This window comes from Cupressus sempervirens, chromosome 7 (assembly GCF_028749045.1).
Source record: "Cupressus sempervirens isolate cs-2001-9-10 chromosome 7, ASM2874904v1, whole genome shotgun sequence".
Lineage (NCBI taxonomy): Eukaryota > Viridiplantae > Streptophyta > Pinopsida > Cupressales > Cupressaceae > Cupressus > Cupressus sempervirens.
Window position 1 is genome coordinate 853,049,989 of NC_143124.1, and position 16,915 is coordinate 853,066,903.

General features: G+C 32.8%; 1 protein-coding gene across 1 annotated transcript in view; it reads left to right on the forward strand.

Annotated features, from left to right (window-relative positions):
- LOC149550124 (serine/threonine protein kinase HRR25-like) overlaps positions 1 to 16,549 on the forward strand; it is a 58,185-nt gene extending 41,636 nt beyond the window's left edge. Inside the window, exons 12-14 of the mRNA XM_089793249.1 lie at positions 6,106 to 6,166; positions 8,779 to 8,930; positions 15,568 to 16,549. Coding sequence (XP_089649375.1) covers positions 6,106 to 6,166; positions 8,779 to 8,930; positions 15,568 to 15,837 — 483 coding nt within the window. The 3' untranslated portion in view covers positions 15,838 to 16,549. The remainder of the gene's footprint in view (positions 1 to 6,105; positions 6,167 to 8,778; positions 8,931 to 15,567) is intronic.
- Positions 16,550 to 16,915: the final 366 nt, after the last annotated feature.

A 16,915-nucleotide genomic window follows, 5' to 3' on the forward strand; every position in this document is an offset into this window, starting at 1 on the left:
CCCCCAATTCCGACATACAAGAAAACACATAACAAACAGTGTAGTTCATAGTTTTGTTTGATTTTGAAGACACAATTTGAGTTCATAGTAAGGTTTAAGTTTCCATTTCATTGTACGTTTTTGGTCTGATGTTAACTATATTCCCCGTATAACTTAACCCATTTTCACATTTAAATATGAATACCTCATTACCATAAACTCACAAAATGAACATTATCTCTATAAAGATCTTAAATTTTAAATAATAATTATTAAATAATTAGTTGGCAATTATTTAATATTATTAAATTTTAAATAGAAAATTCCCATAATCAATTTCTTTATAACATTCTATCAACAATTTATTAATTAATAACTAAATTAATTAAATTAATTGTTTATAACAATTATTTCAATAAAACCCTAAAATGAATTATTATATTTTAATAATTTAAGAAAATTATTAATCAACATATTAATAAAACCTATTAAAAATTAAGTTTTAATTAATTACAATTTAACTAAATTAAATTTTAAATATCTAAAACTTAAATTTTAATTTAAATAAACTAAATATAACATAAATTAAACTTTAAATAAATTAAATTAAAAATAAATAAATAAAATTAAAAAAAAAACAATTATTAAAAAAAAACACCATTTTTAAAGGCTCGCTAACCCGCAAACCTTGCGGCTGCAGGCAGCAGTAAGGCCTGCTGCACGCAACCTTTAATGGCCGCAAGCAGGGGTGGGGTGTGGGGTTTGGTGGCTCTGCACCCACTCTTATTTTGTTTGATTTTTTTAATATTTAAAATTCCCCCCCCTATAATATGTATTTTATTTTTTTAAAATAAAACAAAATAAGCATTTCCGTAAATCATTTTTAATATATATTTTTAAATAAATTTATGAAAATACTCTGATAGGGAAAATCTGATAAACTAGTCAAATTTATATTCTAAAATTTTGATTTCTTTTCAAAACCCTTCCCGATTAGATTATCAACTTTTTAATTTACAGAACTTGGGATTCTAATTTCTTTCCAATCCTCATATATAGATAGAATTCGATATGAATACCAGTAGATTCACAATGAAAGATTCATTATAAATGAAATTTGGAAAACATATTTAACAAACACGATGTGGACAGGAATTTCGAAGAACATAATTCATTGTGCGAATAAAACACTAGATTCTACCTGAATTTGATGCTAATACGCAACCGTACGAAGAATGTGAGAAAATCCTCTTTCCTCTGAAACCCTTCTTTCTGAAAATCCTTCCTCCAAAATTCTAGTCCTTGCAAAATGAACTCTCAATCTCTGATAAGGAGTACTCCCCTAAATTTGGGGCACTGGTTGTGCAATCACACGAGAGAACTTGTTTATCACATTCTTTTTTAATATTTTATTACTTTTTTTGGATATTCATGCACACTTTTTGCAATTTAAAATATCTTTATTAAATTAATTTCTCTCTTTAATTAATTTTTGAAACATTTTTTGATAAAAATATTTATTAAGTAATAATAATATTTAGCATTTATTTAAAAATGATCTCCTAAATATATTATTATTAAATTAAATAAATATTATTACGTTCTATAATTAGAACTATAATTTTCTCTTTAAATTTAATTCTTTAATTTAATTAATTTCTCAATTAATTATATATAATTAAATATTGAAATTATCTTTATAATTTTCCATTAAATTAAATCATTAAATATTCATTTAATTTGACTTAATTAACAGAAAAATACCAAAGACCTATAAGACGAAATATGAAAACCCATCATAAAATACAACATACAAGATCAAACTCAAGGGTTATAATCACGAATTTACGTCATATGACAAATTCGTAAAGTTAATCATCACAGATACTTGTCCTAATTTCTAGGACAATTGGTTTTAAGGTTAGGATGACTCAAGAATTTATCTCCTCTCTCTTACCATTGAGATATTGCGATAGGGTACACTCATCCGGGCAATTCAGGGAAGTCGATACCCAGAACCTGTAATCTGCATAAAATCCACGCATGTACAAACACATATATTCTAAATTAAACAGGCAATGGCAGGAAGTGGTGCATCGTGTAGATTCTGACTAGCAGGTGCTACGACTCCCTTCCTTAACCACATCAGAAATGTCATACATAAAGAAAATATGCACACACACCATACACATGCAGTATGGGGTAAGTATCCATAGAAAACATTTATAAATAATCCATCTAACTAACATCATTAAATAATTAGAATCACTGTAAATAATCATCATCAAAGTATAATCATGCATACATGAAGTAACTAGTACGAAATTAGTCTCATCATATAATCAATTGAGTATGAAAACAATATCCAATAATCTGGAAAATAATGTTACTAATCATCAAGCATAAACATAAACTGGCCTAAAAGAGTTTGGCAAAAATAACTAAAAAGTAAACTAGGGGTAGGCACTACAAGACTAGTGATTGGTATCATTGTCCAAATTGGGTTCATGACTATGGATGTTGATCTACAACGCAATGTCAATAATTTTGATATGATAGTCCTCATTTCAACTATTATGTCTTCATTATAATTATTCCATGATCATTAGCGATGTAGAGAAGGATTGGCGATAACATATTTACGACATATATTATTAATTCCATTTTCTTCTTATTGTTGGTCAAACAATCTCATGTAACTATTTAATCAATGACCCCTGCTTTGTTAACATAGGTATTCTTTATTTGATAGATCGGGGTCCTTTAAGAGATATTGCCTTTTTTAACATGGCTTTCTCAATATGCTTTGCTAAACAATTCAATATTTCAAAGCTCGTATAATGTTATGGTTATAGAGTGTTTGTAATGATATCCCAATCTTTAAGGGCTCCAATAATCCTTATATTCAATCAATAAATTAGTTGCCAATACTAAAGCCGCTATAGTAATAATATACTCTTGTATATATTGTAACTAAATTATCATTATTTATTTATCTAAGTTGTTTCTTATATAATTTATTATTATTTATCTTGTATATTAAACTGTGTTATTTTATAATATAATTTCAATATTGTATTATGATTATATTCTTTTTATATTATAATCAATTAATTTATTTTTATATTTTAGAATTATTATTTATTATATAAGTTACCGGTTTGAGTTCGGGTTCAAGCCGGTTTGCTGGTATGGCAAAATCTTGATATGAGGTGTGGGTTTGTTTGAGTTTGTTAGTATAAAAACAGGTTATATATATATAACCTAGAAAAATGAATGAAGACTAGAATGCTACATAGTATCCTAAAAACACCAAAAACACTATAAACTTGCAATCTTAGCATCATATCTATTATCAACACCAAAATATTAAAATAATATCGAGTTCTTTAGACTTTCAACAATTAGAACTTTATGCTAAGTTTCAATCATCTAATGCATTATCTAAATCTTCATCATCATCATCATCATCATCTTCTTCTTCTTCTTCTTAGGCATCAGTTCGTTCACAAACATTGTCAACATTATTGAGATCAATTGCACTAATAACATTCCTGCAATGCTTATTTCTTTTTAATTGTACAAAGAGCTTGTTTATTTGTAATTAACATCTTATTTGAAAAATGTTATGTAAGCAGCTTGCAACTGCCTTCACCTGTTGAAGATGTTATTTAATGTTTCAGATATGATTTCTCACTTTACAGAGCTTCCAATTATTCGGGCAGGGGCCATTATCAGCAGTTGGATATAAAAAGTTCATTACAAGAAATCTTAAGGGCTAGTTTAATTTGATGTAATAAATATTTGAACTTTAGCAAATTTTGTTTTGTAATTTAAAAATCTTTATTCAAGTTCTGTAATAATTATTTTCTGCACTAAATTATAGAATGTGCCCAATAGAACTGTACTTGGTTTGCACTCGGTCTATTTGGGTCTGCCTTGGCTCAATCATGGTTTGACCTAGGTTCGACCTGGAGGAACCAACCTACTTGGATTTGAACAGAAGTGGAACCCAAAAGGGAACCAGGACCAGGACCAATAGCCGGTTCAGAATTCGCCTGGTTTGAAAGGCCAAGGGGAGAATTGGGTAACTAAGTTTATTACTATTAGGTCCTGTTTCAGAAGCAGATCGTTGGAAAACTGGAAATGAATAATTGGAGTCTTTGGTTCCATTGCATTTTTGTATTCTAGATGCAAAGAGAACCAAGTTAGACCCTAAGAGTAAAAAATTCATTTTTATATAAGGAATAGTAAAAATTATAAAGCCTATTAGCTGATTGATTTTGACACTAATAGTAAAAATTATAAAGCCAATTAGCTGATTGATGTTGACACTAACTGTTTGACCTTCAGCAAGGATGTACCGATTGATGAGGACTTTGGGTCCTAGCTCTCTTTTGATATCAAGATTGCTGAAGAGTGACCATTTAATTGAAAGGATTTTGGTGTTCAGCTTCCATTGGCTCCACCTCAAGGGGGAGGAACTTGAGCATGGAGTCTCCCAAGTAGGTGATTGTCCCAAAAGAATTTCTCGATGATAACTTCGATCAACATCTAGATGACAGAAAAATGAAGTCCCATGTCATGAAAACAGTAGTGATTTGGCTGAAGATGCTTCTAAAAGTTTAAAAGGAGACCAAACTCAAATTCATTGTTATTTCATAAGACAACTTGTAGAAGATGGAATGATGATGTTGCAATATTTTCCAACTAAGGATCGAATTGCAGACAGTCTTATCATGTCTGTGTCCTAACAAATTTGTAAAATCTTGGGATAAGCTTGGAGTAGTTAGTAGATTGACCATTAAGGGCAGTATTAAAATATTATTGTAATATTTAGTATCTAATGGCCAATTAAGTCTTTAGGACAGATCTTAGGAATATTCATTATTCGTTCAGTCAAGTTTTATCTTTTGCTTTATTAGCTGTTTCCTATGAAATTTTCTAGCTCTTATTTGTATAGTTAAGTCATATCTTTTGCTTTAATATTGAATATCTTGTTAATCATTCAGTTTGTTACATGTTTTGTAATAGTAACTCAATGGGTTGTTAAGTAAAGCTCCAATTTAAGTTTACAACTCATTGCAATGACACTTAGTTTGATTGAACAATCAATAAGTTTTACTAATCAATCAACCTAGCTTGACAACAAATAACTTGAAATCAAAGTTGGTAAGACTATGTTAAATCCATTTGCCAATTGAGCCTCAAGTGTTTGATTAGGCCCTAGTTGCAAAGAAGACTGCTTACAGAGCAGGGCCTTATTCTTTTGTACAACAATGTTTTTTCAATGTCGATCTCTTATTGACACACTAGTTTGTCATGACTCTGCTATCGTTGTGAGAACATTGATTGAGCAATAATGAGAAGGGGATAGCATTCAAACAACATAAACTAAAAGCAGTAAAAATATTGAAGGGAAAATAGTAATGGTAAATACAATGTGTAGAATATGCATCAAGTCTTCCCCTTTTAGCTTATTAGTGGTTTTTAGTATTTTTTTAAAACATATCATTTCTATCTTCTGTTCACCAAATGGAGAAAGTTGTCCATTTGTGAGAGAATGTAATGTCCTGGTCAAAATACTTGAGCAAATCTAATTTGACCTACAGATGCTTACTATTTGGGACAATAGTATTGGATTCTAATATTAAAATAGATTTTAGATAACTCAAATTCAAATATTATCATTATCATCGCACCTACAAATGGAAAATAACAGATAGAATTTCTTGTTCTTTCTCTTATTGACATTGATGATTGAATTACATTCAAGTTACTTGCATCAATAACAGTTACAACAACATTAAACTTCCATGTTTATAATAATGGCAAGAACAAAACAGACCAAAGCAATGCGACAAACATCCATGATCAATGAAACTCTGGTGCAACCTCTAGAGAAGATTTTTATGCAACATGTGTGCAGTGCCCTTTCTGTCAATTGTCACTGATCAATGCCAACCAATTGTATTTTAAATCTAATGCATAAGCAATAATTATTGTTTGAAACTCTTATATAACCTAGTTTTGGTTCAGAGAGTTTTGTTTAAATTGTGCATTTTTTATATTGTGTTTGATTTATATTGAAGCACGTCTCTTGACTGTAATACATACATTTTGCAGCGACCAATATTTGCACCTGGAAAGTCAGGAACAACAGCTGGTCCTACAGAAAAGATTTCAGGTTTGCATGTCCAATAAATTTGGTCATATATTAGGTTTACTTGCATTATTTCACATTCTTATGTTCTTTAATTGGTGTTGAAGTACTAGCCACATTATTAAAAAGTGGAACTTATAAGTTAGTTGGAGATCAGTGATGTTGACAATTCTAGTTGGAGAATCCACAAGGGTCATTTACAACAAAGATACTGTCCAAGCCTGTTTTGTTTTAGTAATTACGGATATAATAACTAATTCATTGCATTTTCAGATTGTGTTATTTTTTTATTGCATGGTTACAAGAGATGGATTCTCATATTGACATAAAATTTAAAAAATGTTCAAGATATGGTACATCAATTTTTTTAAAAAATAATTATGCCATGGTTATGCAACTTCAAAGAATGTCAAATACTAAAATGGTTAAATGCTAAATAAATAATATTGCATTTATATAGATGTCAATGAAAGCTAAGATTAGTTATATGGATTTTTTATGATCACGATCATGATATAAGCAATTCAATTTCAAACCATAATCACATGGAGATGGTAGGTTGAGACTTGGGGGAAATGCAATTATATTAACATGGTGCTGGGTTCTACAAAGATGACTATATTTTAAATTAGTTGATATACTTAAATGGATTTAGACATTGTAAGCTTTAGCTTTTCTTCCCTTAACACCTTTGTGACCCTAATGTTTTGAATTTTTCAGCCCCCTCCTTGGAACCCAAGTTCTAGTGTAAATCATGTTGTTACCTTCACTTTTTCACGGAGTCTTCATTAATAGTTAGTCCTTTGTTTAAACCCTATATGCATTTGACAAACGCTTAATTTTTCAAACCTATTATTCATTGTAGAGTTCCCAAACTCAGACTCGGCAAGGCCAACTTTACTTGTGTCTCGGCAACAACTTGACGATGACTCAATAATGATTCAGCAAAATGAAAAAAACCCGTGAATATATATATATATATATATATATATATATATATATATATATATATGGTCTTCTCAGCTCGGTGAGTTGGACTACCTGCATGACTCGTGGAGAGTCATGGACTCTGGTCCATGGTTGAAGTTTTCAGACTTGAAGGGTTGGGAATTCTTCCAAGTATTCGTACTTTGAATTGGTCATTCTTTGCCAATGAATTGTGCCAGCGATAATCTCTTCCAAATTATTGCTGTCAATGTTGACTGTTATGTAACTTATACCATTAATGATGAATTTGAATTAGTATATATCTATTAGCTGTTATACTAAAGTTGTTTGTCACTGCTGTCATCATTAATTTAATTGCTATTGTTATAATGCTGACATGTCATATTTCTGTTATAAATGTTATGATTTTTTTCTCAAACATTATTTAAAATTGCCTTTCAACAGGGGATGCTTAGCTGCCCTTGGGAGGAACATGTGATATCTGAGACATCCTTGGCCACCTTAGGAATGGCCAGGTCCCTATGTGTTTCTTTCCATTGCCAAATTTGGCAACATGTTCTGGGATGTTCCACATTTTTTAGCTGCCAAAGTCACTCTGTTGCTGAAATGCCTTAGGGAATGGGGATGGTGGTTTGAGTGGTGGGCATAAATCCCCCCTCTAACATAAGAAATGATATATATAGTAATATATTTTACGTCTCATGGACTCTTCCCACAAAGCCGCTTAAGCCCAAGATGATTTTCTATGCCAACATACTTACAAATTATGGTGTGACCATTGCTAATGTCATTGGCTGTGTGGTCTGAGTATTTGCCTTTGTTGAGCGTTTGCTGGATGATGGATCTTCCATCTTTGTTATATTGAGGTAGAGAATGTGGAGCACTGTATTGAGACTAGAAAAGGTATAATTATTAGTGCAAAGAGTTGATCAGTTTGCCATGCACATTCTTCCTTTATCTTGATTAAACTTGTTTAGGTCTTTTGGGAGATTACTACTTTAGAGCATAGGGATTTACATGAGATCCTTAGGCTTCCTGGTTTATCACCTTCTCTATTTGACTCATCTTAGATATTGAAATTTTGAAGTATTTTTTATGCTTTTTATTCACAAAAAATGACTTCTAGTGAGATACATTCATATTTGCAGGTTTGCTACTAGGATACCCTATTCCTTAATCTCATATGAAACATTATGGATTTCTGGTTTACATCTATTCCACATCAACAACCATCTGGTTATTTTAGTCACAGGTCAGGGCACACAGGGAAACATGTAGTTTACCAATTTAATTTTTACATCAGGAGTTGATCATTATTGGCTTTACAAAGTTCTGGCTAAAGGAAGTCCTGCTCTCCCTACAACTATGAAATTCAGTTTCATTGGTCCTTTGTTTCTTTGAGGGCTTTTCCCATGTCATGTCTATTTGTACTTGTTTGCTTGTTTTGATTTAACTTCTTGCCATGTCTATATTGTTTTATGTTTTAGCTATTTCTCTACTTGTGGGTGTTTTGTTTACCCAACTGCTTTTGTGCCCTAGCTTGCTGTTTTTTCAGTTCCATTGACCTACATTGGTCATTCATGGACAGTGGTGTGATTTTTTCCATTAACTGTAAAAACTATATTTTCACCTTGCTTTAGCAGGTCAAGTTTGTTTTAATGCTTAATGAAATCTTTCATCACGTGCAGCTGCCCAAGAGAATCATGTAACAAGTTCTCGGGTATTGGAAGGACGCCATCGAAAGGTTAATGGAGCTAATGCTACAGTTTTAAGTCGGTCTGGCAATCAATCCAAATTCAAAAGTTCTGGACAGGATGGTCCTTCAACATCCAATAGAATGGTAAGACTTTGGATGGTGAATTCACTTGTTTGTCTTAAGTAGCCTGCTAATTCTGGATATTAAGAATGTGGCATCAGAATATCTTTAACAGATTTATGGACTAATGTGGATTGTCTTCATTGCTTTTCATCATGTTCTTGAATCTAATAAAAGTTCTATTGCAGAACTAATTGTTTACAAGGAGATTATGTACTTTTGCATTGGCAAATACTCTACTCATAATAGACATGATATTTCCATGGTTAATGTTAATGAGTTGGAATGCTTTTAGAGGAAATCTGGGAGAGGTTCTGTATCTTCGAAAAACCACTTTTAAGTTTTTTTATACAATGATTTTTTTCTAAGTAGATGCATTGTGACTTGGTTTCAAACCCAAACATAATCTCCCTCAATTATTCATTAAGACACTCCTGGAGGCCTTACGAGTGATAACATGATGCTTACCCTATAATATCTCGGCTTTCAGGAAATGGTGCAAATTGCAACAATCTTGAGAGAGAAGCTTTAAAAAGTTAAAAAACGCTTGTAATACATACATCCCACTTGGGAATATTTTCTCCAGACCTCACATTTTTCTTCTTGCTCTAGGGGATTGATTGAGCTTTCTGATTGTATAGAACAATTTAATATTTGCTGCTTCATTGGTTAGTGCAATTGAAAACATGTGCAGTGGTCCAATTTAAGAGTTTTGTGTTTAAGAACAGGCAGTTCCTGTAATCTTATGCTCACATCCAGATTTTGACATGTACTTTCTAGACATCAACCCAAGCTATAATTGTCCAAGGATCCAAGTCTTCATTCAAATTGCAGGAAGTATGGCATTTTAGTCTGTTCTTTTGGTTGTACAAAGATCTTTCACTAGCTGCATATATGGTTTCATTTTTGCTGGAATTAACTACCAAAGCAAGTTTGTAATAACAGGTACAAGCTGATAGAGTGATTAGTCCACCAAAATTACATTTTGATGCTCATCTCTACTGCAACCCAGACCTGTTATGAAGCGTATTGGTATTTTAGAATTGTTAAAATGTCAAAATAATATTAATTTTATGTCTGATACTCTGCTTTTATTCATTGGCATGCCAATATGCGTACACATACTGAGTGAAGGCAAATTGAATTATTAGTGAGTGCTTCTGGTAAAAATGAGGAGTAGAAATTGTCAGTCTTTGAAGCTGCACATAATAGGGAAGAAAGCAATTCTACGGTTATTGATTGCTTCTTTTGAGGATTTTGGAAGACAAACACATGGTATCTGAGCCAATTTGCTCTTTAATATATTGACTAACCACAGATTGTAGTCTACAGCCAAATTTTTGAGGTATTTCTGCTTGACACTGCACATGCATGATGGTTGGGTCCTAGAATACAGTAATCCAACTGATATGGTTATGATCACAACCAAATCCTCTGACTGTCAGATCTTCCATTTCCATGTGGAAACAGCTAACATTAGTTTCCTTGCAAATAAGAAGCAACAGAAATTCTCCAGGTGGAAAGATGACCAAAAGAGGTCCCTCTTGATTTGTGAAGTTACTCTTAGGAATTTAAATTTTAGTGTCGGAGGCCATTACGGGAGATAGGACAGTTATGAAAACCAGTACTGAATAAAAAAAGGAACTGCTGTAGGTGAACCTTATTCAATAAAATAAAGTTCTCATTTACTTGTTTATATTTTAATCATATGACAGAGGACAATATAAATGTGATTTATATGATTAAAAACCATAACACAATGATTCCAGAAGGAAAACCGAAAAACTATGCAAACCGTGGAAGCCTGAAACTTTAAAAACAATCAAATTGTCAATAAACAAGTGCGAGAGCTGTTTTAAGAGGGTGTACTCAAGCTAATGCCATGGTGATTTCTTTTAGTTAAATTTGTCAAAGAATTTCAATTTGCAGAGGCTTTGTTGATAGGACAAAGAAACTTCAAGGATCAGTTGGAGAATATTTTATTTAGTTTCACAGGAATCTGGAAATGCACGTATCAATGATAATTATATAATGTTCCCTTTTGAGACTTCACTTGATTTACCCTAAAATTCCCAACTAGAGTTTGCATTGTGTTTGGAAATGACAATTTGCCACGTTCACTACTAGGAGGTTGTCAATTCCCAAAGATTAACATACATCACTATGCATTTAAATTAGATTAATTTATGAGAGTTATTTATTCACAGTACATTTAACAATTAACATACTTAAGCCTTAATTCCTTCTCTCCTAGTCAATAACCTTAAGAAGGACAGGGATTTACTTGTCCATAAGGAACTTGGACATCAATCTACAAATAGGCTCCCTCAAGGCATTGGGAATGCATGTTCATACCGAGCTTGGGACTTTTTCCCTCAAGGCATTGGAAATACATGTCCTTACCCATCTTTGGATTTTTTGTTCAAATAATTTGATTTATTCAATGAAATATTTACAACGAATGATTTTTGATGTATTCAATGAAAGATTTACAATGAATATATAGACCATTACAAGAGCTTCAAACCAAAGCAAAAGTCTTCTAAAAACAGAAGTCTAAAAAAACAACTAATAAATAAAGCTCTGAAATGACTATGAATAGAAGATTATAAAAAGCTAGCTAAAATTAGGAAACTAAAAAATAACGAAATACCCTAGAACCCTCCCTTAACAATCATTCCATCAATTACTCTACATAAGACAATCCGCAAGTGTTTTGGTTATGAATGCATAGAAGGCTGCCCCTTCTGGTCATGAATGCATAGAACGCTCTGCAAAAAGAGTCTGCTGTTGAGACCGTCCCTGATTCTACAAAAGTTCTTGGAAAAGACCAAGATAACCAAAAATTTGCCAACCTGATGTTGGGAAAATAAAGGTATCACTCGCTATAGCCAGAAACCAAAGAAATTGAAACCATGAGATTTTTGAGGAAAATCGCCAAACCCTTTTGCAGATGAGCACTACACCCTAAATACCACATTTTGCCAATAATTTTTGCAGATGAGTACTATGGCTCAAAACAGTTTGCAAGAAGCCATGGATTTTGTTGAAAAACTGACAAAACCTTGAAATTGATGTTTTACAAAGCATCATTTTTTGGGAAAAAACAGTAAAAACCCTAAAATAGGAACACTTGATGTAATTTTATGTGGAAAAAATTACAAAACCCTCCAAATGAAAACACGTGATTTTTGAGGACAAAATCATGCAAAACCCAAAGAGTGATATAGATAAATTTTATTTTGGAAAAATATAGACTTGGAATATTTTTTTTGTGAATTTTTTTATAAAAATCCGACAAACAAATTCCCACTCGAACAAGCTTTGTGAATTATAAAACACATATTTGATTTGTAAGGAGAAAAATCGAAAAAAGCCTAGACACAAGATCCAAGATAGATCAAAATACAAAACTTTGTTTAACAAGGAAAAGCAGTAAAATCCAACATAGTTATTTTTTCAAAAGGAGAGATTTATTTATTTATTGATAGATTTAAAAAGGAGAAATAATTAAAACACGAATTTAATTTTTAATGGACAATTTATAAAAGCCTCCCAATTTTTTTTAAGAAAAAAGTTGATGAAAACCCATGCAAAATTTGTTTAGAGGGAAAAAATTATGAAAACCCACCCAAATATACTGACAATTTGCCTTTGATAAGCACAAAAACCCTGGCTGGGGCTCTAAACACAAACACACAAGTAACAAAACTCCTCCATTGCTAGCTTTAGACGACTTACAGGTGCTGAATTGAAACACGGGCGAGGATTGATGCTTGTGGATGTGGCAGAAGAAAACCCTAGCTTAATGTTGTAAAAAGAAAATGGCAAGAGCGCTCAAACTCTGCAGTTTCTGAGGTAACACAGACAGTGAGGAAAAATGCAGGACAAAAAAGAATCTCAATGCTGTCATGAGTCTACAAAACTCCCTTTCATCACAGGTTTACCATTTGCCAAAAAGTGCAGGCCTCGCAGAGCAAAAATGACCCAAACATAAAAAGAAACGGCTTCTTAACAAATCGGCTCACAAAACCCTTGAATGCAAGCAAGTAAAAAAAATGCTGAGTTGCAATAGTAAAATGGTTCAAATCTGCTACAATTGACGCTGTTAAACACAAAACACGGCTCAAACCAGACGATAAAGATGCTTGACGTGATTAAGAACAGTCATGCATCCACAACTGGGTGCCAAAAATACAAACTTGGCAAACATGCAAAGTGCCAAAAACCCTGGAATCTCAAAACAACACCCACAATGTAAACAACTACTGAAAACCCATCAAGTTTTTACTTAACCATTTCAAACAAAAACCTTCAATGATTTTTTCATAACTTTGGGCCCTTCCATGATACAATGTTCAAATAGTGGTATGAATTGGAAACAAAATAGCAATAAACCAGAAGATAGTTTTATGAAATTTATTGAGCTTTATTTGAATACTCCGATACAACTATTAATTTATTAAAGGTTACCATGTATAGTATTAACAGTATATAATTACAGCATTGCAGACCACACATAGTTGAAAGACCTAAATTTGTAGAGGTTTGGGCAAAATGTAATCATCACATTAGCAAATTTTAAATTTATGTAAGCATCTTTTGAACATAAAAAAACACAAATATCTAAAATAAACTTAAAATTCAAAAAACACATTTACCTGTAAAACAGCCTAAAAACACATGCATAAAACTGAATTCACAATGGTTATAAGTAGTTTTTCCTTCATTCAAAGATCAAAAAACAAGTGCAATTCACATCAGTGTCATACGATTGTAAATTACATGCCCAAGTTAATATTTTTACATATCCCATCCATGGAAATCATGGACCCATTTAACAGTTCTATCTTTTTTGCTTTCTAAATTCATGGTGGGGATTTTTTGGGTGGCGGTCCTAAGTGGATTTGAGGGGTGCTGACTTCTGTCGAGGTTTTGTGTAGAGCCCCTTGTGGGTGCCTTGGGTAGCATCCCTGTTGTGATAAAGGTTGGAGTTTAGGGGCAAAACCCCCACCACCAAGCACAAATTAAGGTCCTTGAGACCACAGGAACCTTCATGGTGTGTGCTTACATGCTTGAAAAAGAATCGGCTCAAATGCTTGCAAAGACACAGACTTATTTTTTCTATTGATCATCATAAGCTCAACATAAAGTTCAGCAAAAAATATAGTAATTAGTTGTCTGTACGGAGACCATTTTATGAACAGTTATGCACCCTGTCTATTATATCATTTGATACAAAAGAACATTTCTAAGCATCCAACTATCAAAACTATCACTACAAGTTCCACATTCTCAGTACTCTGTTCTGATCCTGAATCAGATCCTTAGGTATCTGGTGAGGCCACATGGTTTCCCCAGGACTCTGCTGCATCCATCCACTGACTGTCCTGCTGTGAAGTGCTTGGTCCAGCCTTGCTCCTCTGCTGTTTTCTTTCCTTCAGCTGCATCAGAAGGTCGGCTAAGGTAGCATACAACTCCCTGCTGGCTCGGGTAGATTTGTATCCATATGCAACTCCTTGTTCACCATGGCCTGGCCGTCCTTGATTAGCTGCTGAAACTTTTGCTCCTTCAGTTTTATTATTGCAGTGACTTGTATTGCAACATCCACATTTATGAGTCTCCGTAGAGACTCAGTAAGGAAACGAGCTTTTCCTGCAAATACATCATTGTTCCTAAGAGACATACTTATTGCAATGTGGCTGAGTTTTTCTCTGCAATTTGTGAGTTATTGGCGAGTTTTCACCAGAAACTTCTTGATAATTTTGAATTGTGAGTTTCATGTTATTTTTCATCTTTGGAGCTAAAACCACATAGCAGTGGCCAGTTGACACATACTATTATAGAAATCATAAATAATACTGACAAATGAAAAGCCAATGTTACTATAATTCAAGCATAAAGAAATAGGCTGAAAACTCATACAAAAGATAAGAATAAGCTGTTCTTTAGTCTGTTTTGTTATAAGGATTATTTCAAGTCTATAAGCAGAATTATCATAGGTAAGAGTCATACAGAAGATGCATAACTTCACTAACCAACACCCTGTATCATTCATGTCTATGATTGAAGTAAAACACAAAGTGAATAGGTGCATGCAGCTTAAATCCTATTATCATGTTGGGGTTCTCTATGAGAACATTGTTTATTGAACAGGTAAACGAATTAAAATTTAATCCTTATCCACATATTCTAAGATTCAGATGCATTGATCCACTGATTTCAGTTTCTATGATGAAGTCCTATTTGTGATTGTGATGTGGTAAGATGCTCTGGAATCATCAAATCTTCAATCAGTGGTAAGAAATAAATACAAACTTCTGTGCATCCATATTCTGTTACAATGGCTAAATCTATTTAAAACATACATCCGCTGAGTGCTTTGTTGTCATTTGTAGGTATTAGTAGAATTCTTTTCCTTCAATATTGTCAATTCTGAAATGCTCCACTGCTATTTTTTCCCTGATGCCTGTCAGTACTTTTGCAATTGTTTAAGTACTTTCTTCACGAGTCTTCTCCAAAACCTTTATGACAGTTATAGCTTCTTGCTATACCTTCACATATATGATGATTTAATGAAGCATTTGCTATTTTGTTACTCTTTTATGTTAATTATAGTAAATCATGTTTTGAATTGACATGGAAGTCCATGTGGTTGCAGGGGATAGAAACTGAAATTGGACATTCCTCCTTTACACGGGCTGGAAGTTCAAGGAGATCGGCTCTTTCGAGCAGGCCAAATACTTCAGTTGAGACTGGTGAACATTCTCGTGCATTAGCTAATTATCTCTCTCCAAATATTCGCTCCACAGGTGCAACTGCTGACACCAGAAGATCTACAATGTCTAGAAATCCATCAGCTAGAAGCCAACAAGAAAATTCTCTAAGGAGTTTTCAGCTTCTCTCCATAGATTCACAGCATAGGAGATGATCCAATTTGTACCATGTAATCTGTGGCTGGGTGGGCATGGGAAAAGAGGCTATGCAGATTTGGAATATGGTTCTTTGATTAATTCTGCTTTTATGTGCTAGCCTTTTGAGGGTTATGTTTCTTGGAATGAGCAGGCATGAGTCTGTAATTGTAGGTAAATATCAAATTGGTGTGTTTGTAACTAGACGATATCTCTGAGAATTAGGGTGCAAAATGCAGTTATTCATTTATTTCTTGTTGAAACATTGAAGGATATAGTCAATTTAAATGGGCTGGAGTGAAATTTTTGGAAGCTCATCTAGTTGATCCTACTGGATTTGGTTGTTAAATCTCTACGATCAGCATTGGAAAAGTATTTTCAACCACTTCATAGTGTCCCTTGGAAATCTATGATTATTATTTACGCCCATATGTAGTTTGATCAGTGATTGGGGTTATATTCAAGAGGTATGGATGGGCAGGACCATCCATTCCGTAGAAGTTAAAACAGAGAGAACATAATGTTCTCTTAACCGTGTATCAATGCTTGCTTGCTTGGCATACGATAAGAATGATTTCTCAACATAATGTTTCCTTCCTTTTGCCATTGTTGTGAGAGATTTGAGTGACAATTGTCAATAACTAGTAATATGACAATTATTGATTATATTCTTTTATTGTTGTACTGACAGGAAGTTAAATTTTTAAATAATGAAAATACTTTTTTCATTTCTTTTTGATCACTCCATGATTGTAACTTTTCTATCATGATAAAGATCAATTGGCTGCTGTGCCTAATTTCTAACAGCAATACAGCAATTACCCGGGTCAAATCAAGATGTGCTTTTGAAACAATTTTTTTAAAAAACAGTTCAACTCTGATTTTCTGGGGGGTGATTTTGAACATACAAAGATAGTTTTATAATCGTTTGGTTTTGTCATAGTCCCAACTTCTTTTCTTGTATATAGGCTCAAGGACAAGAAGCAACATAACATTTATTATTTCTCCAAATGTATATATATATTTATATATAAAATTCCCTGGTGAAATGTGTTTCAACAAAATAAAGTTAGCTTCATCAATGATTAGTAAGTCTGT